The sequence below is a fragment of the Mastigoproctus giganteus genome, chromosome 3, assembly GCF_048544385.1.
Source record: "Mastigoproctus giganteus isolate SK-2022 chromosome 3, ASM4854438v1, whole genome shotgun sequence".
In the NCBI taxonomy this organism is placed as follows: domain Eukaryota; kingdom Metazoa; phylum Arthropoda; class Arachnida; order Uropygi; family Thelyphonidae; genus Mastigoproctus; species Mastigoproctus giganteus.
In genome coordinates this window covers 203,757,573-203,784,584 of record NC_143577.1, presented here as the reverse complement: position 1 = coordinate 203,784,584, position 27,012 = coordinate 203,757,573, and the positions used below count along the sequence as shown (strand labels likewise).

Here is a 27,012-nt window from a genome sequence, read left to right as displayed (position 1 = left end):
CGGCAAATATAACTTATAATATAATCATTGTTTTATTATTATTATAATAGCAGAAAGCAAGAGGCATAATGAATTTTCAGTTTTCGAACTGCAATTTATTCCTTTTTGCATTAGAATTTAATTAACATTGGACAATTAGGCCCTAATCTACTATATGTATTCACTTCATTTTATTTAGATGATTTCATTGAACAATTTTCGGACATTATCTTCTTTATATATCTAACTTGGATCATTATTTAATCCAAACAGTTAGGTAGATTATAAATTCTAATCAAATATGATTTTGTTCTAAGAACTAACTGGAGGGTCAGAGGATCACATACCCTGAAATTTCGGTTTATCTTCTTAATTGGGACCACTACTCGGACGGCAGACAGCTCAACAGTTGGACTCGCTACTCATAAAATGATCAATGGGTTAATGGAGTAAAAGCATCCCCTATATTTATGGTATTATACGGAGTTAACCCAGTAGCATGGTGGAGTTTATTCCTGCACTTAACCACATAACTACTTCAAGTTATAAAGTTTAATGATAATGAACGAAACCATGTTTTTCAGAAATATATCGTTTTTTGTGAATATAAAGCAGCATATACAATTCTACTCATGAACTTCTACTGGAATTGAGAATACTTCTCCAAAAACGCGCTATTTTGGTAATTACGAATGCGATGAACAGTGCCAAATTAGGTCAATAAGCAATGGTAATAGGAGGTGGGCAGAGTTGAAATTAAAACGAAGTCCCTTCTAAACGTTAGAAAGAAATGAAACCACAGTTATTAATCGGTAATTTGTATACAGTCAGAGTTATATCATGGCTGTGTCTCATCAGTACATTACTCCCTTATATTCCCCTTAATCCGCCATTTCTATGACCTTCGCAACAGCCGTGTAACCATAGAAACTGATTGTCAAGAAAGTTTGGGTATAAACTGCATTATTCAATTTCAAATTCAAACTCTAATAAGCTATGAGTGGCGCCATCGATTTACGTGGAATCCTTTTGGAATTATTGGTCCAATTTGTAGTAAGGTACAAAAACATATTTAACTGGATTGCAATTATGCAGGATGGGCTGAAAGATCTCTGTTTACCACCATCTAACTCTTCAATAATCTAACATAACCTGTAGATAAATATTTTCCTTGTTTATAAAGCTGTGTGAATTGTTGTACTTTGTTGTGACCATGCAAAATTATTAGTTGCATTTTTATTGTGTTTATGTAAAAGATTTTGTGATGAAGTTAAACATTTTGTATTTTTGAGTAATGAGGGCTAGAGCTATCTTATAATTATATCGGCCCTTGCAACAACACGTGTTTTCGAAGCCAAGAGAACCCGGATGCCATGTGAAAATCTCGATCTTCCCCCACTACTGAGGGTTGTGTAATCAGAGCGCGTTTGTTCACCAACTCCCTACAAACCAGACGTCTTGGAGTTCGTTGAAAACAGGAAGCTGACGGTATCGAATCAGGCCTGGCGACCTATTGGTTTCCGCTGATAGCACGGCACGAGCGACCATTTGGTTCTTTTCGCGTCCGTGATAGCATCACCCTATCGAAGGGCTGCTGCTGTCATCTGGCAGCCGAACATACGGCGGAAGTAGACCAATGTGTGTTTGACTAATGAGATACCACACAGATAGTGGCTGCAGGAATTCTCAAAGCTAACCCCCCCCCCCCGGCTATCTCCACGATTTCGGATCAGTCCTTCAGAGGTCGGAATGTCTCTGCTGAGAAGGAGGAGGGACAGACGAACTGTGTTAACTTCACAGTGACGACACTTTGATGCCTATCGCTAAAAATCGTCTTTTGAACTGCCAGCTTGACGCCATATTAAATTCTGTAGCCGGAAATTCCCGACTTTCCCCGAAGTTGTGAAGTCCAAGCACTTATTTGAATTCTTTCAAATGTTATGAACGAATAATTTTTTGTCACTGGGATTTTCACGAATTGTAGTATAAAGTGGTTGCGAATAAACGATAGGTGGCGCTATCTTTTTCTGTCAAATTATTGGTGGTTCCATGGGAAGTAATTTAAGTCTCCGCAAAGTAGAGCTGAAGCCATATCGGAGGAATCTCTGCCCGTCTAGGGGATGCTTAAGCGCCTATGCTCGTAACCTTCCTCAGACAAATAATCATAATAATAATAATAATCAATGAAACTATGCTTTGATTCTCTATCAGTCAATGTGTTGAGGAAGTGAGTCAGGCGAACTTCCTCTTCTTTATAGAATGAAAGCTCACTGACCCCTTATCGCGCCGGTACTCTTCTCTCAGCTGACTCAGTCTATCTCGTAATCTGTACTCTGTTATCGCTCTTGTTAAGGGATCCTATAAAGGGACATTAACTGAAGGTGTGTCTGCCTGTCTCCCACCTCTGGGTACTTCTTTCGGCGAGCAGAGATCAATGCGGCAACCTTGTGGGTGGTGGGGGGATGATTTACGGCAAACAGAGAATCACGGCAAGGGTGGGCTGACCCCCACGTCCGGAAACTCCTTCTTCGGGTCCTGGGAAATACCGGTGGTTGAGTTGTTTAACCAGTTTCATGTAGAGTGGAGTAGGAGGTGTCGCTGTGTTCATCTTTCCTCCCCTCAGGGTTTCCAAGGGCATCTCACTTATATAAGAGGACCATAAATCATACAGAATATTGGTAATGAAGTGTAGATATTGGATAATAACGGATAAAGATCGTGAACTTAGACGGGAATGCGCGAAAAATTGTTCGGGGTATCGGACGAAGAATATGGACATTTAGTGTGAGAGAAAGACAAATTGAAAGAAAAGCAGAACGAAAAAGAAGGTAGGGGAGAAATAAGGATCGCAATTATAAGCACAAAATACCATCGAGGCAATTTCAGACACTTCGGCAGCAGTAGTTTAACAGAATTATACTTGAACTACACAATATTACCCGATATTTTTTTAAAAGATGGAAATTTATCAGAAATTGGCCAACCCACGACAGCCATCAACTAGTAGGTGGGTTTTACAGGTTAGGTTCAGACACCATCCATATATTTTGATACACGTAAAAATGTTTACAATTAGTGCATGTAAAATGTGACTAAAATTGATAGATGACAAAGATACAAAAGTAAAATATATAACATAATAAAAAGTGTGACCTTTGTGGGTAGTAAAGTTGATAGAATCGCCATCCTACCTAATTCAGGTGGAAAAGATCTGAATTGGAATCCTGTCAATAGCGCGAGAAATTTGAAAGGGTCTTTTCACAATGTGGCTGATTAGTCGGTTTTTGGGGAGAGTAGTGTCGTTTTAAATCCAGGAAACTCGGTTTTTTATCCAGCAAACAGAATATTGGCCACAGAACACACGCAATTTACAGACATTATATAGAGTGTGCAATATAGCTTAAGTTGCCGATTTTGTCTAAGCCAGTCCACAAATTATTACAAGTGTTAAGAACAGTGGATGGAAAATACTCCCACGGATCCATTCTACTTGCGAACTTTAGGGAATGTTCGATGGCTGTTTCTAACGTTACAATATAGAAGACTTTGGGAACTGGGACGAGCTTATTTATATCGATAATATCGCAGTATTTAAGCCTAATGAGAAGATTCAATAAAGAATCCAGGAACCTCGACATTTATTAAGTAGTTTTGTTCTGTGAGAGTTTAACTTTCTTTGTGTAATAATTTTTATATAATTAGCAAAAAATCACGTGGATTATTAATGCTATTTCCATTTAAATTAATTTATTGAAACCTGTCTTAAGTTGCATTCGTAGATTCTCTTTTCAGTGATGTAGCTTAATGTCATCTTCACACAGTGAGGTGGTAGGGTGATAATCTTCATCTAGGTGATGAAGATTACTTAGGACATTTCTTGTAATGTTAAAGTGCAGTTTAAATATTATGATTAATGAAATTAACTGAAACCATCTACAAATAACATATGTATTTATGCCTTATCATTTATGCTATGCTGTTGTTTTATAATGTATCAAATAGACTTTTTGCATAGACCTTTTTTAAGATGGCTGAGTGTAGGTTACTTGATTCAGGTGAAAAGCAATGATTTATAACGTGGGTAAGGTAAGCTTTTCAAATAGTTTCAGAAACCCATATCTATTGGAGATAGTCCTATAATCTTTAGGCACTTTTGGGTCAATCACTTGTGGAATGGTCTACATTAATATCGAAAAATCGACCCTGATATAAGTAGTCACCGTTCACCAAGATTATTCTGTCCTCCCTTGGTAATAACAAACATGAAGTTGACCCACATATCAAAAGAAGATTAGTCTTCACCGTTCACCAAGATTATTCTGTCCTCCCTTGGTAATAACAAAACATGAAGTTGACCCACATATCAAAAGAAGATTAGAAGATGCACCTTCATACGTTTTGGAAGAAATATCATAATTTCTGGAGAGTGCCTCTCACAGTCTCTCAAAAAATAACAAGAGACACTTCTAAGAAGATAACATATCCCTAATAAAAAGTAAGGTTTAAAAATCTAATTCATTGGCTTCGCAAGTTATCAAAGGTACTCAAAGAGATTCGCCATATTAATACAGGCACTTACATCTGAGTGGCCATTTTATTAGATACACCTACCCTTTTCAAGAGATGGATTTCAATAACAGTACCATCTATTCGTATCATGCGATATAAAGTAGATGGGCAGATATGTAGGGACTCTACATATGTGTAATTCAGTGCGTGAATGGGTAAGACTGAAGATTTAAGCTATTTAGAATGTGACATGATAGTCGGCGCCTAACGTGCCGGTACGAAAACCTTGGAATCTGCAATCCTGTTGGGGTTTCACGTAAGACTATGTCTCAGACGATATGGAGATTAGTACAATCAACGTACACTGCACAAATTTAACATTATACAAATCTAACATTTAACATTCTGACTGTTTTACAGAATCCCATAGTATCACAAGGTATCATGGCGGAGCTGAAATAACGTTCTGCTTCTGTCCTGCATAAAACGCTATACATGTCTACATTTCGACATGGTACAATAATTAAATCAAACGGCGATTCTGTAGTCTCAAACAGCCTGTTGATGCGAGAGACCAACGGAGGCTAATAAGGCTTGTGCAGGGTACAAAAAAGGATAGAGTGAGTAAAAATCCAATACAACATCGGTAACCAAAGTTCACAGAGCGCACAACTCGTGGTACCTTGTCACGAATGAGTTATCGTGATCAACGACAGAACCAGGTTCCACGCTTTCTATATAAAAAAAAAAAAAAAAAAAAAAAAAAAAGGTGAGTTTGCAGTGGGTTCAAGAAAGCCAAAATTGGAACAGTAGATGATTAAAAAAACGTTGCCTAGTCTGACGAACCCAATTCCTGTTCTTTCAAGCTGGTGGAAAGAGCAGCAGAATATCGCATAAACAGCATGAGTCACTGCTGTTTATGAGATATTATGATGTTTATGTTCCAGATGCCAACAATTCACTCTGATGATAGTGGTCTAATGGTGTGGAGTGTTTTCGTGGTGTACATTTGGCGTGTTTTTTACTAGTGGAGCAACACTGGATGGCAAAAATTTGTAAATTCTTTCCGATCAGGCGTATCCCTTCGTAGCTGGTATATCCATCTGAGAATAGGTTCTTCCAAAAGGATAATGCTGGAATTGCAGAAATTCCAGGAACACGAGTGTGAATTCAGCCTACTGTGGAGCCCTCTTGCAACAACTCAATTTGCAAGAACTGTTGGAACAATTGAGTTAACAGGGCCCAAAATCCCTTAACATGCTTTCGACACACTTTGAGTCCTTGCCATCATGCAGAATCCAGGCTCTTCTGGTGGCTAAAGGTGGGAAATGACGAACCTACTCGTTGTCAGATAGTTGCACCTAATAAGGTGGTTATTCAGTATATACACGCCATAAAGATAACCACGTTCGGTAGTTTACCTAAAGGTTGAGAACCTCCGAAGTTCACCATCTTGCTGTTGATGCGTGGGTACGTTAACTAACGAGAAAGGGGGAGGTTCTGGGCACTTCTTCTGTTAATAGATCTTTGTGGACGGTGTAGGTGAAGTGTGTAATGTTCGGTGTGTGTGAAGTACCAGATAGCTGATCTCACATATAGAAAGTGCACGATCTCATTTTCTCGGCCACAGCAAATAGCTTCCTTCTGTTTATCTAACAAGATCGCCTTGAGCGTGACTTGCTTTCCTTTGTTGTGAGGTAGTAGGGAAACAAGATGTGCATTCGCTATGAATCATGAATTAAAGCATCCTTCTCTAATAGACTATTTGCATACGTCTGGCTAGTTCGAAATCTGGCGATAGGAAACGCTTCGTGCATTAACTTTTTTTTCCTTACCGATCTTAGCGTTGCTGTTGAGCGACGAGATTTTCTTTTCTGTTTCTCACACGGAAACAGTTCGGTGTTTTCTGACCCCTTCGTGGTCGGTGAAACATAGAAATCCCAAGAGAAAGAAGGTAATTTATCACGTAAAATAAGAAACATGGGATTAAATTATTAACCATCAATTTCTGTTCTTGGAATGTATACTTGGAATTAAAAATAGGAGAAATATTTAAACCGACAAAAAAGTCATACGAGTGAGATTCGAATTTCACAGGAGAAATCGGTTTAAATGATGAATGTTGCTGTCATGTATACATAAAAGTATAAGAAAAGTATATTTCTGGATAAAATCTTTTGTAAATAAAATAAAATAAATTTTCTGTTTATACTCCAGGACGACCAGATATCAGAGGAGTTCATAAGAAACAGCACCGATTTTTAGAGTCAGGGGACTTGAACCCAGGTTATTCTACTTATGCATCCTTTCTCTTGGCCACTCGGTTGCAGAAAAGAAAATACACATTGTATTTTCTAATCATTAAAAAGTACATTAGCTGCCACTTTATTGGATTCATGGTGTAATAGGTCTGAGTATTAGGCCATGATTCCAATCCACCTAAAACATGGCCTAACTTCCCATGGCCTTAATCCAGTCAAGCATACTTCGGATATTTAGCTGGATTGAGATTGCATTAGCTAGGCAGGTGTGTAGAGTCCTTTGGTATTCCACAATTGGTGGTTGCCTGGATTGAAGGCATCAAATATTTGTGGTGTCTGACGATGGTCTTTTTTAAAATGTCCTTTCCAAACGGCACGGAACATAACTCATTCTTGCGGCCACGCCTTCCACCCTCATTGGTATCTGTTTTTTGTACATTTCTCTATCCTTGACATCCTCGAATTTTAGCCATCGTGAAACAGTCGAGAAGAGTATCTGTATTTGTGCCATTGCACCATCTAAACACGCATTGCAAATCACACCATCTTCAAACACATTTAAAGGTGGTGAAATGATACTACCATACACAATACATCAAAGTCTCTTGAGTACATAGTTTCTTGCGTACATACAGACACACTCTAATATTTCCACAAATGCGCTCCAACGCAGAAATCCTCATTGAGTCTAATAAAGTGACCAGGCAGTTTATATGCAACTGTTCATAAATTCACTGTCTCTTCCCCTACGATAAACTTCGTCCTTCAAAATTCATTTAAAATGATGTGTATTTGGCATCCTCCAATGAAATCTTAAAATTAAACCGCAGAGACACTTCTACTATTAGCTGTTATCCAACTGGTGCAATGTCGGAACCTTCCCCATACAGACAGCCTCCAAGCCATTAAGCGAATATATAACTAAGGCTCCTTACTTTATTGCTCGGTACGTATCAGCAAGGTGGTGCTGTAATTTATACTCTCCATTAAAGTTAGTTTACTCGCTGAGAGAACAGCTTGATTTCCTGCTGTGGACATCACAATGAGAACTTGTTACGCAAAACGTCAAGTTACACTGCACCCCACTACTAGTGGCTGGTATGGAGGGTGTTGCGTGTGTGTGTGTGCATGCATTGTCTCCACCTCTGTGGGAAAGAACAATGCCAAGAAGTAGGCGCGTAAGGTTACTCCTCCGTTTCTAGAAAATGGATCTTTTTGAGTCAGCTAATGAGGGCGAATTTGAGTGGAATCGCTTCGTGATACTTTTAAGAATCATTTAAATCTCGTGTTTGCATTTCACCCCGTGGACGTGGATGCTTCATTTAATATAAGTGCCTCACCCGTGAAAATATTACCCCTTAATTGTCGCTACAGCTTTCCGACAGAGTGAGCATGCTCATTAAAATTTTTCAGTTCACTCAATTAAGCCTAATTACACCCATTAAACCATACAAGTCTTTTTCAATGGCATTTTGCCTTCGGATTAAGCTCAGTTAGAATTCCCGTTCTTGTATAAAATAGTAAATGAGTTAATTATAATCATTTTCCTTTTGTACGTTAAAATTTTAATACGTAATTTATTTATTTAGTTCATATTCAAGAAATTAAGATAATGAGTTCAAACAGTTTTAAATTACCACACTACATTAAGATGATTTTCCACTTTATTTGACTTAATATGCATATACAAAACTCGCAAAGGCTCTTTGAAGTTTCTCTTTTGGCTTTGAGAACCTTTACAGGCATTTTTACCAACGTGGGAAAGTTATTTGATCTTAGACGATGAAGAGTCGTGGTTTTTCATCCAGAAACAGATATCCAGCCTCAGGGAACGAACATGAAAGTTACAGACATGTTATACTGAGGTCACATGAGGTTATGTTTTTTTTCAAATTTTTAAATTTTATTTATAGCACTCGTTTATAATGCCCCTTCCATAAACCACACTGTTGATTTAATCGTAAATAGAACACAAATACAGATTAAATTTGTAAATGAAAACAAAGTTGGTCCTATTCTTGTTGGTCCTATACTTCAGGAAAAAATATTTCACATATACTTTCTTGACAAACAATTAATTATGCTGCAATGGGCTATTTTATTAGTAACATATTCCCGAAAACTCAGAGCATCATTTTGAAAGCACTTAGCTTTTCAAAGTGGCAAATAGCATAGTTGCATTCTCCTGAATTAGAAATTGCGTGGTCTTTCTGAACAACTGACCAGAAAGATGACAAAAGGATAGTTCTCAACACGCATTGGCCCCACAGAATATTTATGTCGCTGTGCAGGTTCGAACTCGAGACATAATTTTGTATCTGAAGCAGTCTAAGGAAGCCAACGCCAGTATTCGAAGTATATAACACGTAAGCTTTGTGGTGTCAAGGTCAGCCATTATGAAGAACAAATTTCTTTGACCTGACCGCACTGTTGTGTCGCACCCAGACAAGTGACGGGCTAGAAGCGCGCCCAAGTAAACTATTCGCCAGTTCGTGAGTCTGTGTTTGAACCTGAAACGATACTGGCTGAAAAAGCAGAAAGGGGATAGGGGGCAGGTATTCACATGGGAGAGGATGAATCCAAAGAATGTGGGTCTGTCAGTGTATTTCACATTCCTTTGGGTCCACGGTCGCCCTTTACTATTGAATAGACAGTACAGTACGTGCATTCCACTTCCAACAATAGAATTGTCAGCATAAGAAGTGAGTGGGGTCTTTCGATTTTTGCTTTTGCCACCATAACTGGGTGGGAGAACTTGTCAGAGGACTCTACTTTGTCTCGCTCTCTGGTACGTAGTTTACTGACACATTTGGTTTTATTCGCCTTCTTTTATAAGAAATTGAAACAGAAATATACGAGAGTGCAATGATACTAAGGGTAGAAAGTTCCGACCTGTTTCCTCTAAATTACCATCAGATGTGAACTACAGCGTCGATAAGTCTATAACAACAATCGTTGAGAAGTTCTAACCTAATTAAACTTATTGGATCATGTGCCTTTGATAATGATTGTTAACAAAATAAGATCTCAGAATTGTAATGCACTTTTTACATTCTGTGCGTGTTAATTAAGGCATCTTGATTCCCATGTTCTAAATGAGATCTTTTTAGAATAATATCCTTTTCAGGTTAAACACACAAGACGAAAACATCACCATCTACAGCTGATAACAATCTTTAAAGATTAAAACAGACTCTATAAAGACTTTTCCCTGTCTATTCGTACACATATATTTTTTACACTTATTCTAATTTTAAAATACGGGGAAAATGATTATGCATGATTGTCCAATGGTGTGCACCAAGGTAGCTCCTACGCGGGGGACATGATGATACTACTCATGGATTGGGGTATTTTTAGAGATGTAGCAGGAAGCAATTCTGCTGTGGCAGCAGTGGTATTTGAGGAGTTTATTAGTGCGGTGCGCGATGTGGGTTTTCCAGAAGAAGAATGTGTTTATTTTGTAATGTTGCCGACACCCAAATCATTTGTGCAATGACACTAGACAATAAGTAACCAATGTAATGTCGAAATGGATCGAAGCAAAACAATGAGAACTGCATTCGCACCATTGGTAAACTTATTTTCCGTAGAACTTCATCAAACACAAAAAGGATAGTTCTCAGCAAGCATTGGCCCCACAGAATATTTATGTCGCTGTGCAGGCTCGAACATTCTTTCAGCACATTCTGTAACAGATTTAATTCATTTCTACTTTCGTTTTGTAATAAAATTTTGTTGTACTGCAAGCTGGGTTGCATTTTAATAGATAACTCAGTAAAATTATATCCTCTGTTTGACTCCTAGTGTACAAGTTGTGTTTCTCCCACTACCCTGAAGTAAGGCATTAACATTTGCAGCACGTATATTGCTTTATATACTAAAGGCAGTAATTAACCCCTTATAGATTGCATTTATTTTTACCAACTATGGTATTCTGCCTAAATTTTTTATCAAGCTCGGCATAGTCGCTAGAACAACATTAAACAAATATACCATTGATTGCCAACTATACCATTGACTGAAATTATTGCTTTTCATCCAGCTGCTTGCAATATTTGAGTGCCACTTGTAAGAATGTATTAGCTGTTCATTCGATGTATAATATTTATTGAAAATAAACCACATTCTTTAACTTCACCTTCCTTTTTCCCCTTCTTGTACGTCTACTCTCTTAGGTTTCTTGCCAGGAACATTTCTCAAGTTACGGTCCATTAAGAGTCCAGCAAGGCTTTTGAACCAGCTTTGTAAGTCAAACTGAGGGAAATCCGTACCGGAAACATGCGACCTTACGACAGTAACGCTATAAATGTTTGGAAGTGGGTGGTGTGGTGTTTGGTGGGAGAAAACAGCGGCATAAATAGCAACCACATGTGGATGTGTAGTGTCCACATTCAACCAAAATATCGGATTACAGAAGTCACGTCCGGTCCCCTGTCAAGGTGGGAGGTCACATGATCGGTTTTTAGTTTCGTGGAAGAGACGAGTATAGAATCCAATTTTGTACGAAGAGGTCAGGGGTCGCCAACAGCTTTAGTGTGACCTTTCTTTTTGCCAGTCGTCCAACTGAGAAATGGAACAGGGACAAAGAAAATAGTCTAAAGTATTTTTAATATTGCTTCATAACGGAGTTTTTCATAAGGATACACGTGTTTGTTGGTAAATATTAAAGTATAAATGAGTATAACATGAAATTTGATGATCGCAGCACCTTTTATTCTTTTTAGACGGGTTGTATATTTATTTTAATAAGCGGTCCAGCGCAGGAAGCCTTCCCACGTTTTCCATTGAAGACTTCATTATTTCATTCAGCTCCCAGCGACTTAATGGCTATCTGTATTTATTATTCGTACGTAGGTGACAGTTACTTTGTGACTTATTTCTGTCTGCCCCATAGCTTCTGCACTTTTCCTCTTGTACGTCCATTTTGGATTTGATTTATGCTCAACTCTAATCCACCATGTTGTTTCATGCTAATATTTGCTCCATGTTCAACTGTCTTTCTCCTTGAGTTACTACAAGTCCCCAAAGCTTATCCTCCCTCCAGGTTGTTGTTTTTTTTTCTAAAAATTACAAATGCCATTGCCAAGGTATTGACCGCGCAAGTGACACCCGACAATGTGTGACGATCCAAGGTCAGCTATTCTTCCTTTGCTGCCGCAGCATCTCTAACTAGGTGGGCGTGAGGTACGTGCAAGAGGGTAATGAGCTGGGTGTGTGGGGTCAGACGGGAGTCAGCCGTCAGTGAACGTTTATTGCCTTTTTTTTTTTAAACCCGATGTAGCAATATTCTCTGTATAAGAGTACCGCAACGACATCTGTGGGATGAAGAAGGAAATATCAAATGAGGCAACATTACGAAACCTACATGATGTCAAAGGTACGCGAACCGAAAATTTAGATGGATAAATGGGAGAGCTTCACGCTCTTAATGGTAACAGGGATTAGCAAATTGATTGGAGTATTTGCATAAAAGCAATCCGGAGGATGATGTATTATTTATATATAAATTGTGTGTTGTTGGGGCCCGTTTGTCTGATTTCTTGAATCGAAAACAAACAGCAGTTTCGTACATGAGAATACAAGGACCTCTGCCTGAGACTGACTAACTAAATTTTGGGAACAATACTCTTCTATCTCACTCTTTCTAGCATCACAGTACTTGGAGTTGGAAGAAAATGGATTCCAAGGCTTCACCAGTCGTAGCTCGGCCTGCTTTTTTTCTAGATTGTAGGACCAAAAAACTGCAACGTCCGAACTATGACGGCAATCAACTTACCCATAAGGTATCCGTAGCCGAGTGTTCAAACGCGAGGATACAGTAGTGAGCTCGTTTGAGTTGAGGGTGGTTCTACCTCAGGTGACTGCTTTATCGGCTGTTTTTGTATTCTCTCTCTATCTCCCAAACCAAACCACCGTGACAATATAGTGGTTACGCCATTTGTCACTCATTTGGAGAGGTCTCAGTTCGATTCCCTCAATGCTGAAAAGCTCTCTTCAAAGTTTTAGTTAGCCGATCTGAAGCGGAGGGAGTTGGATTTTCACCGCGAGTTATTCCGGATTTTTTCAGCCGCACAACATGAGAATCAGCCAGTGAACAGTCACTTCTACAGACACAATACTGGATGAAAGAAAGCGAGCTTATACCTCGTTCTCTAAGCTAGCTGATGGCATCAGAGTTTTGAATATGTTAAGGAGATCTGAAAGGAACCAAGTTGCTGAATATTTACACTTGAAAGCTTCCATTGAAACCTTCCAATGCTTTTGCCTTAAATCATCTCCAAAATCCACAGAGTTTCACTGTGTGATCGTTTGATAACTTCACAGACTTTGGAGATCATTTAAAAAGTCAGTGACTGGTATCAGAATACCTGAGATGGATTCAGAAGAACATTGAATTTGCAGCGACACTTCTGATTGTTCGCACGATACACAAATTGACAACACCACCTTGACTGCTTTTTTTAATTTCATGGCTTCTAAAGGAATGTATATCCCTCTCTACTTGTATATCATTATGTGTCTTGTGCAGGATGGGAAATAAGTTCACCTAACCTGCCGAAAAAAAATAATAAAAATGGGGAATGCATGAGATTGTCCTATAAGTGTTAAATGTTGTGTCCTGAATATATATATATCCAGACACTCTCCCATGGATGGGGAAACAGTTCCTATGCATGCGACACGTCACACAACCTGCTATAAATATGCACACTGGGCTTCGAACAGACAATTGCAAAAGTGGGCATGCAAGATGACACGTTCAACAGAATTAACAGACTTCCAACGTGGAATGATAGTAGGATGCCACATAAGCAAGCGTTCTGTAACTAACATTTTAACTAGGGATCCCTAGTTAAAAGGTTAGTGACATCATATACAAATGGAAGAGGAATTGGACTAAATCCGCCAAAAAACGGCCTGGTAAACAACGAAATTAACAGAACGGGACAAGAGAATTCTCCGAAGAACTGTGCGGCAAATCGTAATTTGCCATTGTCTCAAGCCACACAAGCCCTCTGTGAGAGCATTGGGGCTAATGTCAGCACTAGTACAATACGAAGGACACTCCATGATATGGGTTACAATGGTCGTGCAGCTGTTCACAACACAATTGCTCACCTCAACAAATTCTAGACGCCGATTATCATGGTGTAAGGAGTGCGAATCCTGGACTGTAGAGAAGTGCAAAACAGTCCTATGGACAGACGAATCGAAGTTCACACTCTACAAGTCTGATGGCCGTTCCGGGATGTGGCGAATGCCAAGAGAACAGTTCCTTCCTGATTTTATCCTCCCAACAATAAAACTCTTTTTTTTTTTTTTCTAAAGGCAGATCTCGGATATTAATGGTAGTGCAGTGTATGGCAAATGTATCAGAGAATGCAGTCCTACGTGCTGAAAATTCATCTGTCCCTAGATATATGTCTATAAAAAATGTGTACCCGTGTATGTGTAACATGTCAGTGTGTAAGTGGACGAGTACCTGTAAAATATGTTGTTCTGATAGGCCCTAATTAGACTACAGTGGGCGCAGCCTATCGTAAACCTCCCCCTGCCTTGCTGACATCATGCCTCCTTGTTCAAAGGCATGGCGTGGGATCTACTTACACTGGCAGTGTGCGATTTGTAACAATAAAGCATCCTGACTCTATGCCTATACTTCCCCTAAATCCCAGTATCCTTTCCCTGGCTTCTACCCAAACTTTTCGTCTGATGGACTCTGCTATCTCGAAACTTTTTTTTGCTCTTAACAGTCCACCTCGTGCAGGATATATTCCCACAGGGCGCCCCTCTACCCCTTTAATTTCTGATTTACAGACGGAAAGCCTCTCTAACTTCCTCCTTATTTTCACACCCCCGCGTTTCCTTTCTAATAAAAACTTCCAAATTTTTTTTTCTTGGGGCTCTCCCTTGCAAGCTCAGGCGATGTCCAAGGTTTGCCCTCCAGAGTCTTTACCTATACACTACACCCTACATCCGGTCTACCTCCTCGTGGCGGACGGGCAACTGGGGATTCCACTAGGGATTCCCAGTTGCCTGTTCACCATTTGGCCGCGCGGCTAAATGGTCGGAGGAACTACATACCAACACAACACTATGCAGACTACATCAACACTCACACTGCGGAGTTGGGGGGAACCCCGGTGCCGCTTGACAAGAAACACTATATATTATCCATCTCTACTATACGAAGGAGATTGCACGAGATTGTTTTCTGTACGAGACGACCGATGGTATGTATCCCCCGCATCACAGAAGATACTCTGAATTGGTGCAGATAGCGCGTCGTATGGATACCAATAAGTCTCATCTGCAGAGACCAAGGACAAAGCATTTTTTTATATTCGCAGAATCTAGGGACGGTGCACTCCCTTTCGATGTCGCTTTTTGCTCCCAAATATTTCCTCTGGTTCCTGCAATATTGCTTTAGTTTAGAAAATCAAGGTCTATTCGGAAAAAAATGGTTTTAGAAATATCCGAAGGTTGTGGGCATTTCAATCTTGCAAAATTCGTCAAAGCAGACTTGAATTTGTTATAAATCCCATCCGCATTTGCGCAATCTTTTTTTTTTTTTTTTGGTATGACTGTTTCATAAACTTAGAATACATATTAATCGATTCTTATACGAATCGCAGTAGAGAGAAAGTTTGGTACTACAGTACAATTCCTCATGGTTTCAAGACGTTCTTCGCACTGTTCAATTTGACCTGCATTAGTTAAGACGCTGTTACATAAATTCTTGTTTCAAGCCGTTTCCTGCATGAAAAAAATCCCTCCCTACTAAAGTGAGCCGAAGTTCATGACCCACTACGAGATCCGGAACCTCCCTTGTGTACGTCTCCCTTCCTCCACAACCCTGCGTAGCAATGTGGGAAATCAGTCCGAGTGTGACGAGTTTTTGTTGCACCCACCAGGATGGCCTTCCTCTTGCCCCTGTCCAGAGCCTCCCCCTTCTTGTGAGGTCGTTGGGCAGTAATTAGAACACGCTGCGCCTTTTTCTTTCTTTCCTTTTTTTTAAGTTAGCATTCTGGAAACAAGGGCCCCACAGCACGTGGCCTACCGGAAGACTGGGACTGCAGATTTGAAAGCGTCCTCCGTTATAACAACCCCCATGGACGGAAACGCTGCGCCTCAAAGTCTGGACAGTTTTGATATCATCTGACTGATCTCCTCTCTGTTTCGTTGTCTCCTACTTTTGCTCCGTTACCATTTTTTTTCACTCTCTCTCTCTCTCTCTCTCTCTCTCTCTCTCTCTCTCTCTCTCTCTCTCCTATTCATGCTCTCTCTCTCAGCATCTTTCTCCATTCTTTATTTTCTTCAGTCCTTCTACTTATTTCTTCTTCTTTCTCTATATCTCAAAGACACTCAAAAAGACAGGCAATAACGTAATTAAAGCAGAGAGCTGTTTAAGTGGCTATTTTTTGATGGGAATCTGATACCAACATAAGTTCTTGTATTTCGATTGTATTGTCGACAACTAGAAGCTTATTAAGTAGGCAGAATTACGGTGTGGTCAATTCACAAACTATTTATATTTTCATTTGGACACAAATTATGCCATTGAACTCTTCAAAGAGCCTGTAGAGTGGAAGACCTAGGCGTTTCTTTTCTGAGTACATCGCTCTCGCGGTTAATATAGTTTGATTATAATCACTGTCCATCTGCACAATGTGGAAAAGGCTTGGGTTCGTACCCTATCTGCATTGGAGAAACTTTTATTATTCAGCCTAGAAAAAGAATTGCATAGTTGTTTTTTTTTTTTTAATCTCCGAATAATTCGGTTTTTCATCTGAGTAACCACTTTATTAGCTACACCTGCATAAAGCGAGTAATCTTTAGAAAACAGTCTGCATTCTTCGTGGCATGGACTCAACAAAGTGTCGAAAGCGTGCCACAGAGATGCTGGACCATGTTGACTAATTTGTTCCCACATTTGTTGCGAACTGGATGATTGCGGATCTCTACTCCGAAGAGCTCATTTTGCTTCATTCTACAGGTGGCCAATTGGATTAAGATTTGGTGACTGGGAAAGGCATCATAGCAGCCTGAATTCATACGGCTATCGTGTTGTGTTGAAAGTTAATTAAATCTCTCTGTTTTCCGATTCTTGCACTGATGGGCAGTACTTAGGGTTTGTACCAATGCGATAAAATCCTAAGTATCTAGGCAACTGCTTTAGATCGCGTATTCCTATTGCGCGATATAAAGTAGGTGGGCAGATTCTTAGGAATTGTACTGACACCATACAACAATCTGTACTTGGCTTTGTCTGCCTGTCTGTTTTACATCACACGATATGAACACGTGATGCTGTTACTAAAATTACTCTCCATTTCAATCAAAGGACAGTGTATCTAATAAAGTAGCCACTCAGTGTACATCTTTTAAGGGGATACATTAAACTATTATGGAAACTACAAAACAATTTCATTAAGTACTTATAATGCTAATTACAAAAGATTGTCATTCAGCCAATTATAATTATAATCAGACTATTTCGGATTCAATCTAGAAATAGTCGAATCCGAAATACTGTAGATGGATTCAACCTAGAAATACAGTAGTCGAATTGTGCTTGATTTAACATTTCTGAATCGTCTAATTTTAGTTAAAGTCCATTATCCCTTACTTAAATAAGATTAATTTATTATTATTTGCTTTTGTATACTGATATCAATACAGTATTTGTAGATATTTTAAAGATAAATAAAGCTCTAAGGTGCGACAGCCATAAATAAATGCAGCTCCTGCTACTTTTTTTTGCTATATATTTTACTGAAAATAGTCTTTGAATTATTTTGATACATTTTATATTCTCCTTAAATTTATATCAGTACTTAAAATCGCTATTATTATATTTTCTAATAAATTTTTGGAAAATACTGCCAAACTTATATTATCATATAAATATTTTGGGAGGGCTGTTCATAAAGTAGTGGAAATTGGCTGTTACAGAAAGCTTTTATAAGTATTATACGTATTATTTGCATGATAATGAGCACTCTTGCTCTGCTTTGTAACTCTAAAATGAATTTGCTAATTTTGTTTGCCAAATAGCGATCATGACTTATTATTAAAAATTTTCAATCTTAAAAAAAGATATTCTGCATGACCCTTGTTAGTAGCGGTTATGAAAATGCATCAGTCCGAACCTTGTCGTGGCCGAATTAGTCGGTATTGCCTAATAGTCTTAGCACATTGACGTTTAAAACATCACATCGGGCCCTCGTGGGTAGCGCAGTTGGTAGAATCGCCGTCCTCCCCCACCGGGTAGAAAAGACCTGAGTTCGAGTCCCGTCGATGACGTGAGGAATTTTTATGGGACTTTTTCAGAACGTGGCCGAGTTAGTCGGTCTCAGGCGAAGGTAGCGTGGCTTTACTCCTGGAAACTCGGGGTTGATTTGCTGTTCAACAACCACAACAGCAACATCATATCGTATTCTGCATGCAAACAGATTACATTCACTTAATTTCGCAAGGAAGTGTACACAAGCATTTTACACTGCTCACAACCACACACATCCTAAATGCACACGAAACACATACACTGATTGACTTTGAAGTGATTAGGTTCAGCTTACGTTTCCAACTATCTATTTATAAAAGTGGAAACCACAATAACATGAAATATAGACATCGTGAGTGAGAAAGGGAAAAAAAAACCGGAGACTTAAAAAAAAAAACAGGGAGATACAAAGATAGGATGTGATACAGAAGAAGCTAAGACGATGTCCATGTAGGAGGTTCAAGGATTCTTAATGGAAGACGCTAAGACAAGTACCTTGAGTATCTTAAGACGCTATGGCTGGCACTTGCTGATACAAGAACACCCTGTCAAATAATAAGTGAAAAAATGCCCCTGATGGCTACATATATAGTCGGTCTCATGGTTCTCATTAAGACTGAGCACGTTATTCGAGAAGCCTTGTACTCAGTCCAGACAGATTGGAGTACTTGAAGTAGTAGCTACTGCACTCCACACGTCACTGGCAGCCATTCAAGTGTAGTTCGGGATTTTAGCTTTAGGAGTTCTTTAGTTTCTTCTTTTTTTTTTTTTTTTAATAACACCAAGCGTAGATTTTAATGAAGACTCAATGGAAAAGTTTCACGAGATTTTGAACATTATTTTTTCGTCTAGTGTAAATGATATTTTTATGTTTAACCTTCAATGAAGGAGATTGTAAGTTGTCATAAGATCCAGTTTCCCTCCTAATTATAAGAATGGATGAAGACTGACATTCAGTTTATTGATAAAAATATTTTTAAATAAAAACAAAAACGTTTTGGGCATTTACTTTCTATGCTTATAGCACTAATAACTTTTACAAGCGACATTCTACCATTTAACGCTGATTTTTATTTCCGGAGTTTCTTAGAATGCTCGAAGTGTTCTCAAGTATCTTCACAATTCTTATCTCTTTGAGGAGAAATTTGATAATCCAATGTACTGTTTGAAATGAGTCGAACTTAATTTATCCTGTTAGATATAGAAATAACGATGGGGTGGGGAATTTTGCATAGTAAGTCCCACCAAGAGCACTTGGAAGTGTCCCATAGAAGTGAAGGGTGTATGAGGCAATGGATTTCAGCGAATACTTGCTGTGTGGGTGATTGCAGCAAATTGCATTACATACTTCAGCTAACAATAGAACACACAGTTTCCCATGCAAGGAAAACCGAATAAAACTGCATGGGAAGATAGATAGATAGATACAGAGAGAGAGAGAGAGAGAGAGAGAGAGAGAGAGAGAGAGAGAGAGACTGAGGGATAGTGAGAGACTGAAGAACGGCAGATTATTGGTGTGTCTTGTCTCCCGGTGGTAGCAGACAAAGAAACCTCTGAGAAATATATTCAAAGGTCAGCGTCTCACCTTCCAGAAAATTACGCCAGTCCCTCGAAACGTCCCCTTCTGCCCCTTTCACCATGAAGTTTCATCACTATCCTTTGTGGGGTTGGTCTCTTTGATCCGGCGGTCCTACATCATAAAATATCGGCTTCGTGGACCTCGCGCTAGGTGAAGGGCATCTCTGAGCTGCCGTAGGCGAGGTCACCGTCAACCCCCTCTGCCATCGAGATCACTATAATACAGTCCGTCGGCATCCCGCCGCGTCTGCATCCTGTGTATTGTATGGAACGCAGCACGGCTCTCTCACCCGACGACCACGAGCTCTCACCAGGGAGAAAAAGCGGACCGCCAAGCAAAGAAAACGTGCGCGCATTTCTCCGGCCTCTCCGTAGCGGTCCTTCAAGACTGCGTTTACGACGTGCCGATCAATTAGTTGTGGCACAGCCAGTGATGCCGCCGTGACGAAGCTGGGCGTGCCCTTCCCACGTTCGTGAACCCTCTTCTTCTTCCCCCCCTTCTCGAGACCATCCTCCCGAGGTATAGTTAGACTACTCAGTCGCCAGCACACTTTCGCCCACCCCGCTGCACTCCCCCCCCGGTCTCAGTCAACACGCAAACAGTGATTCAGAAGGACGTGTTGCAAGTGGGTGGGTTCGAAGTTTGGGTGAAGGTAAAGCCATCCCCGCGTACCTTCTCACACTCCTATCTGATAACGGGCCCATCGCTCAGCGCGATTTGACCTCTCGGAAATGGCGATTCCTCCGAAGATGTGAGAAATGGAACTTTGAACGCATCCGTCTAGTTACGCGAAGTTTCCTACATCGATAGACGGGGGTGGGGGAGCGAGGGAGGGGTTCGAGGATAGATGCCGCTTTACGATGAATTATTTGCTTTTGGTTTCTTTCTTGATTGCCATTACTGAACGTTGAACTCATCTGTCCCTATGGCGTCTAGTATACGAACATAGCACATTCTTCATTTATGGAGATAGCATCCCTCCCTCCTTTCCCACCCCGATCTCCAGAGGGTACAGTATTATCCAGTAAATATCTATTGAGAAGCCGCCTGTATAAGTTGACCAGTTTAGAGAAGTTGGCTATGAGCTTATCTAAAACACCTTCGATTAATTGTATTTGATCAACAATAAACCATTAAACTAAAGAAATCCATTCCCTGATTGGTTACTGACTTTTGTCGGTTTATAAGCTATTTTTTGCATTTTTAAAATTGTTCTTGAAAATATTTAAATAGTTGAAAGTATCATTAAGGTTGCAATGAAATTTATAAAAAAATTTCGATTCATATAACCCGATGTGAGCTATCATGGAACAACGGGGTAAGTTTCAAAGAGAACTTAGTATAGCTTTTAGGTTTAACTTCTCTCTCATTTTTACAGCGCTCCCAAGTGGTAAGATGGCGTAGATGAGATAGTATCTCCATCTACCGGATTCCCAGAAACTAGCGCGACTGGTTTGATTGTATAAGCCTATCAGACGTTCTAATAACTGTGTTTATTTTGTGTTCAAACACTTGCTTGGATGCCGGCACATAAAGATTAAACAGGGTCACGCAAAATGGAATTTTTTCTAACCTTTTCCGTCCACGTGCCTAAATTTCGGTACGATTTTACGCTTAGATGGAATCTTATGTTCTGGACTTCAACGATTTCCTATTCGTTATCGTGTAGGTCACGCAACCCAACAGGTATAAGTGCTGTAGTTTACGTTTTGTTTACTCCCAAGTATGCATTTGCAGTTTGTAAAGTTACTAGGCTTGTTAAAGATTAGATCAGCACAGCATCAATTTTTTTTTTGTTTTTCCCCTTGTACATTTTTTCCTAACCAGCTTTCTTGTTTTATTAATGACTGTTACTCTGACCATCAAAAAGTGTTATATTTTGAAGATTGCTTTTCGCCCCATAACAATTTAACTACTCAGAGAATATTCCTAAAGCCTAAGTCATTTTCTATCCATTTACTCGGTTTGTTTGTTTGTTCCAAACAGAAACGCTACTTCCAGCCAAAAACTCATTGTTGTATTTCTGGAATCCAACCCAGACATGCTAAAGTACGAAAATGATAAAAAAAAATTGGAGATTTAGGAAAGCTATGACATATTCCTGTGCATGTCTAGACATTCTAAGTAGAATTCCGAAAATATTTTCGTGGATGAAACTGAACACCATTGCCCTATAATCTGACTTGGATCCTGGAGATTTCTACTGGTTCGATTTTTGAAAAAAAAAAAAAATTGAGTGGCCACTGATTTTAGAGTAATGCTGATCGCAAGATAGTGCAGACCGGGACCATTTGCAACACAGGTCATTGTAGAACTTCAGATTTCTCATCCATATTAGTTGCTATAGTGGAGAAGAGATGCCTGGACAATTCCCATTATGATGTAGAGAATGGAAGCATTTTCTTTGTTTTCTTGTACTTTTCATTGCTGTGCTGCAAGAAAATGTTTAATATAATCTTTTAAGGTTTTAATATTGCCAACATTGCGTCGAATTTATTCCTATTTTAATGCTTAACAATTTAAGTTGGTTTTAGTTTGTGTTTTAACATTACGAAGTATTTTGTAACGTAATGGTCTCTTGGGGACAGTTGTAACGTTTCAAATGAGTACGTTTGGAACGTGGTCTCCTCCAGCAATGTTTGTATGGTATAGGGCTATAGGCCATCGTGTTCTAAGATATTTATTAGCAAACTCTGCGGAATATTAATTTTCACTTTGGTGTTTATATTTGCAGAAATCAACTCTTGCAGTGTTACAATTAACCCATACAGTTGTAGCAATGCATTTTGGGGGAAATATTTAGAATATCCGAACGTAGTAGAAATTATAATTAATGAATATTTGTTCATTCTAATTCTTTTCATCAATTTTTGCTGTTTTATCACTATTTTGACAGCGTTCTCTAAATTTAATTAATAATAATAGTCTAATTCTCAATACATCCGTTAGATGGCAGAGGAGTACTGTCCAAAATTATCAAACATCGCGATATAATTCATTGTTCAAAAGCCTTTTATTTTTGAAATGAATAAAGAAGTCTGCTATTTGTATAAATACAGTACATTCTAGGCAAATTTTAATTAATTAGCCTTTGCCAATTAATTCACTCTAGTGAGATTCTGTGTTGCCATATTTTAATTATCATTAAATATAAAAAAAACGACAAATATTAACAGATCAAATCAATAAAACAGTATTCATTTCTGGACCAAAGCCACGCTACTGTAAATATATAAGTTATTTTTTTTCCTTTATTAATTTCGGTTCATCTAACTTCCGATGTAACTTCTGGCTCAATACATGTTTGCATTCATCCATTGGACCAGTTATGACCTCCATACATTGACCCAGTTTACTGTCTTTCACAGATACCTGCAATAGATTTACAGCATCGTAACTCTTTGAATAACTGTTACAACTTTGCTATTGACACTTAAGTGCAAACTGTTTCTTTCAAAGTTATTTACGATAGAAGATAACAGTTCTAATGACCTTTAGTATATATTTGACAATTATTATTCAGAGTCATAGGTTCCTCTGGTTCCATCTCTTTTCAATTAAAACATTTTTGTCTTCTCCTTGACATTAACCTTATGATGTACGTAAACTGAGGTAGTTTCATCATACTTTAAACAAGTTTTCTTGTAAAAGAGAGCTGGAACAGCTACACGACATGTATTCTTGCAAGTTACAGTATTAATATCAAGTACTCGATTGAAGGATCAGGAAAAGTTTAAGGAAAATAATTTAAATTCCTCTTTAAAGAGGATACAGATATTTATTGAGAAGAATTCTTCATTAAAATATAATGAAGCAAACTGTAAGAAAATTTTTAAAACGCCTTGAAAACCGGCCTGCAAGTTCACTCCAGCTAATGACTAAACACGCGGAAGACACCACGTGATTGGCTGTTTCGCATACCAAAATCAGCCACAATGATAATAATAATGGTCTGGAGAATGCAAAAACGTAAGAGTAATTTCTTTCTAACCATTTAACTGTTTTACTTCCTTATTGGTACGATGCCTAGAGGCATCGTAAGCTAACATTTTACAATTTATATGAGATTAGATTACAAATATCTTTTTGCAATTTTTTTCCCTCACCTGACTTCATATCACAAAAACACATGACTACCAACAAAACAGACATTAAAATCATACTGGCATCAATAGAACAAACAAAATATCGTACTCACATCGAAGAAACTTAAACCAACAGCATATTACAGAAGTATACACTTACCTGTCGTGTAAGTATTCCCAAATGGGCACTCACCCAAACCATCCAGTAAAGTTGGGTTCTAGTCCTCATCACGATAACTATTATTTAAAACTAGTCCAAGATTTTCTCCCTGAATTTAGGAAGATGGGGGTGGAAGAGCAGGGAAGTCTTGTACCACTCGCGCTATCTTGTCAACTCCGATATAAACAACTCCAATATCAATGGTCTTGATAACGTTAAAGACTCCAAGCCTGGACAGTCACCCCCATTGGTCCCTTTGAGCTAAGAATGGATGGATACTTCGATTGCCTTGTTTGCTGAGCGTGAATACCGAGCGACACCACCGATGCGCTGGCGACCGAAACTGAGGAGGGAAAAAAAAAAAAAAAAAACTCCTACGCGTTTACAGACCGGTTCCGCTCAAGTCCTTGGGCACCCCTGTACATCCGCGGCAACAGCAGCAGCAGCAGCAGAGAGGTAGAACTGCGACAAAGTGACTGGATCTCAAACGCAGCACTGTCGTCGCTGCAAGCGTACAGCTCTTACTACTGCGAAACGCAAGCTCCGTCCGCTACTCCGCATCAAGGCGTGGGCACGAAGCTCCCACTACCGACCGACCCTTTCGTTGATGAACGCTGGGACAGTTGCGTCCACGTGTTCGCAAAGGAATGAGCGTGGTGGGGGTGGATCTTTTAATAGCGATCGTTTGAACCCTCGTCCCCTTGCCCTCCAAACAAACAACCTCAAAAACTAGCTCACGATTTGTATGATCTCTATCTCTGTCTCCCTCTCTCTTACTCCCCGTCTCTGGTGGACGAAATTCTAACCAAATTTAAGCCCAAGTGGGCCAGAAGTGTAAGGATCAAAAGTTGTTACGATTTAGGATAAAGCCTGCACATGCGCAGTCCATGGGCCACTTTCATATAACCTAGGGAGGCTTAATTGTAATGAAACTGGAAATGAACTGTCATATACTGAATTTTATAAAAAAATCTGAACTGCCCGTTGCTAGGCAACAACCGTCCGTTGCTAGGCCCGGAGGAAAAGACAGAGGAAAAATGTGTCTACAGACTTTCGCGTAAGTTTATATGAAGAATGGAAATAGGGGGTAAAGCTACTTCTTTCTTTCCCTTGACAAGACGACTATTTTATTTATTTATCTTTTTTTTTTTTTCTTTCTACGGACAAAATGTACTTCCGGCTTATTTTGCAAGGGGACGTCTGTACAGTACTGATAATATGTGCTCCAAATAACATCCTTTGGATTTTGTAAACATTTTCAATGTCCTAGTTTCCTCCCGGAAAATGAGTGTTTCCTGGATTGTGTAGGACATCACTTGGAGTGCTCTCCAGCTTGTGAAAGCACCCTCAGTGTGTCATCTTAGACACACTCGCTGCACTTATTTCTGAATGAACCAGCAAATAACAGCAATGAAATAAAAACTGAAAACTTGGCATCATCCAATCTTTCTCGATGGATATTCTGTTGAAGAACTTTTACATATAAATTTCGCAATTGTACAAAAACATTTTTTTCAACTCCAGGGTGTTAATCGCCTGTGTAAGTAACTGACAAAAAAGCCAGTACTCAGAGAGGTATCAGTCCTGTCACGTGATTTCCTATTTGGCACCCTGCCGCGTTAATTTGGTTAATCTTCCCTAGAAGGAAGTCGCTCATTTGTCTCAAGTTTAAGGAGGAAATTGTCGCCGTAAGCGCCGACTCTAAACGCCACATAAACACCCCTGTCGGCGGTATAATGAATGCTTGAAGGCGGGACAACACTCCGTCCGTGTAATCCCAAACTACGAATCTTGTTTGGGAGCGCAGAGTTCAAAGCTATATGACACTCGGTGACAAACCGATGTGTCTATAATTATCACGAGCTGTAAATACTCCCCAATGTCACTCACACTTCGCTGTCATTAAGTCACTTGCCATCCAACCTGTCTGTCAAATTTCGGGTTCCAGCGAAAGGTTCTTGTGTGGATGAATGCGTCCTGTTCATCCGTGGCAAATGTACGGCTGAGATAGGCCTCTCCGAACCAGCATACATTCACTCCTGCTGTGTTTGATTTTTCGGTTCTGTGTTTGTTCAGGGATAATCGCATTTAGCGCGACGCTTTTCGCTTGCATGTGTTGGGAAGACAACAACTGGATGAAGAATAAACCTTTCAGCGTTGAATACATTATGGCCGTTATCGGAAAGAGAAAAGACAAAGAAAACAGAAGAGAACATAAAGAAAGAATCAGGAGATCAAAGGTGGCAAGATGAACTTGTATGAATTATAGAATCCTTTGTGTCTTGTCCGGCAGTCTGAGAACATTTATTATCAGTAACACTGCCTGTCGTCATTCCTCTATCTATACAAATGGCAGTCTTAAGATTTCATGGCCATGTTTGGAATGTTAATGTTGCTTGACTGCTTAACTATTGATAGACTGGAGTTTTTTTGAAGCATTGTGTTAGCCCTCAGACAAAGGATTGGGAAATGTGTTAGAAGAAACAGCTGTGAGAATAACCCAATATGGTTATTAAACAGTAACTTTGCTGCCCCTTCGAGGCATAATATAATATTAAAATATTATAGCACAGTGGTTGTAATTGGTGGCACAATGGTTGTAATCGCTATCTTACCCACACCGGCTGGAAAGGGCATAGGCTCGAATGCCGCCAATAACACGAGCAATTTTTGTGGGCATTTTCACTCTGTGGCTGAGTTAGTTGGCCTCAGGAGGACAGAAAGGTTTTTCGTGCACAAAAGAGGCAAATCGACCAGAGAACCCCGAAATTTAGGGACATATTACTCATCGGTAGATGAGTTAGTTCTCAGGTAGTCCTAAAATGAGTTTTTACCAGGCTGGACTCGCAAAATATAACAGTGATAATATTAAAAAGTTGAATAACTTAATTAAGAGATTCGCATTACGAAAGGAGTTAAAAAGAATCACTAAGGATTACTCTTGGACGATGGCTTGCGGTCTCAAGCAGCCATTGTTTTCATGTCAAGAAATAATAAGAAAAATCTTGCATCATCTGCATGCTGGAGAATAGCCATAGGCATGTTTATTAAATCTCTGACACACTTGCTAAATAAAAACTGTCCACATGATGATCCCTTGGGCACTCCTGTTGGAAAAAAAATAGGATCTCATGTCACACCATTAAAGA

The 27,012-nt window shown here is 39.3% G+C and overlaps 1 protein-coding gene across 4 annotated transcripts in view; it reads right to left on the bottom strand.

Annotated features, from left to right (window-relative positions):
• Positions 1-24,899, bottom strand: part of LOC150088613 (SPARC-related modular calcium-binding protein 1-like) — a 70,599-nt gene extending 45,700 nt beyond the window's left edge. For 2 of the 4 annotated variants that reach the window (XM_090369591.1, XM_090369588.1), the window contains exon 1: positions 23,864-24,552. Coding sequence is in view for 3 of the 4 variants with exons in the window: in XM_090369588.1 (XP_090225714.1) it covers positions 23,864-23,932 (69 nt within the window). In the remaining variant the exon portion in view is untranslated. Of the gene's footprint in view, positions 1-23,863 lie in introns of all 4 variants that reach the window. The other 2 variants (XM_090369590.1, XM_090369589.1) reach the window with 2 other exon arrangements.
• Between the last annotated feature and the right edge of the window lie 2,113 nt (positions 24,900-27,012).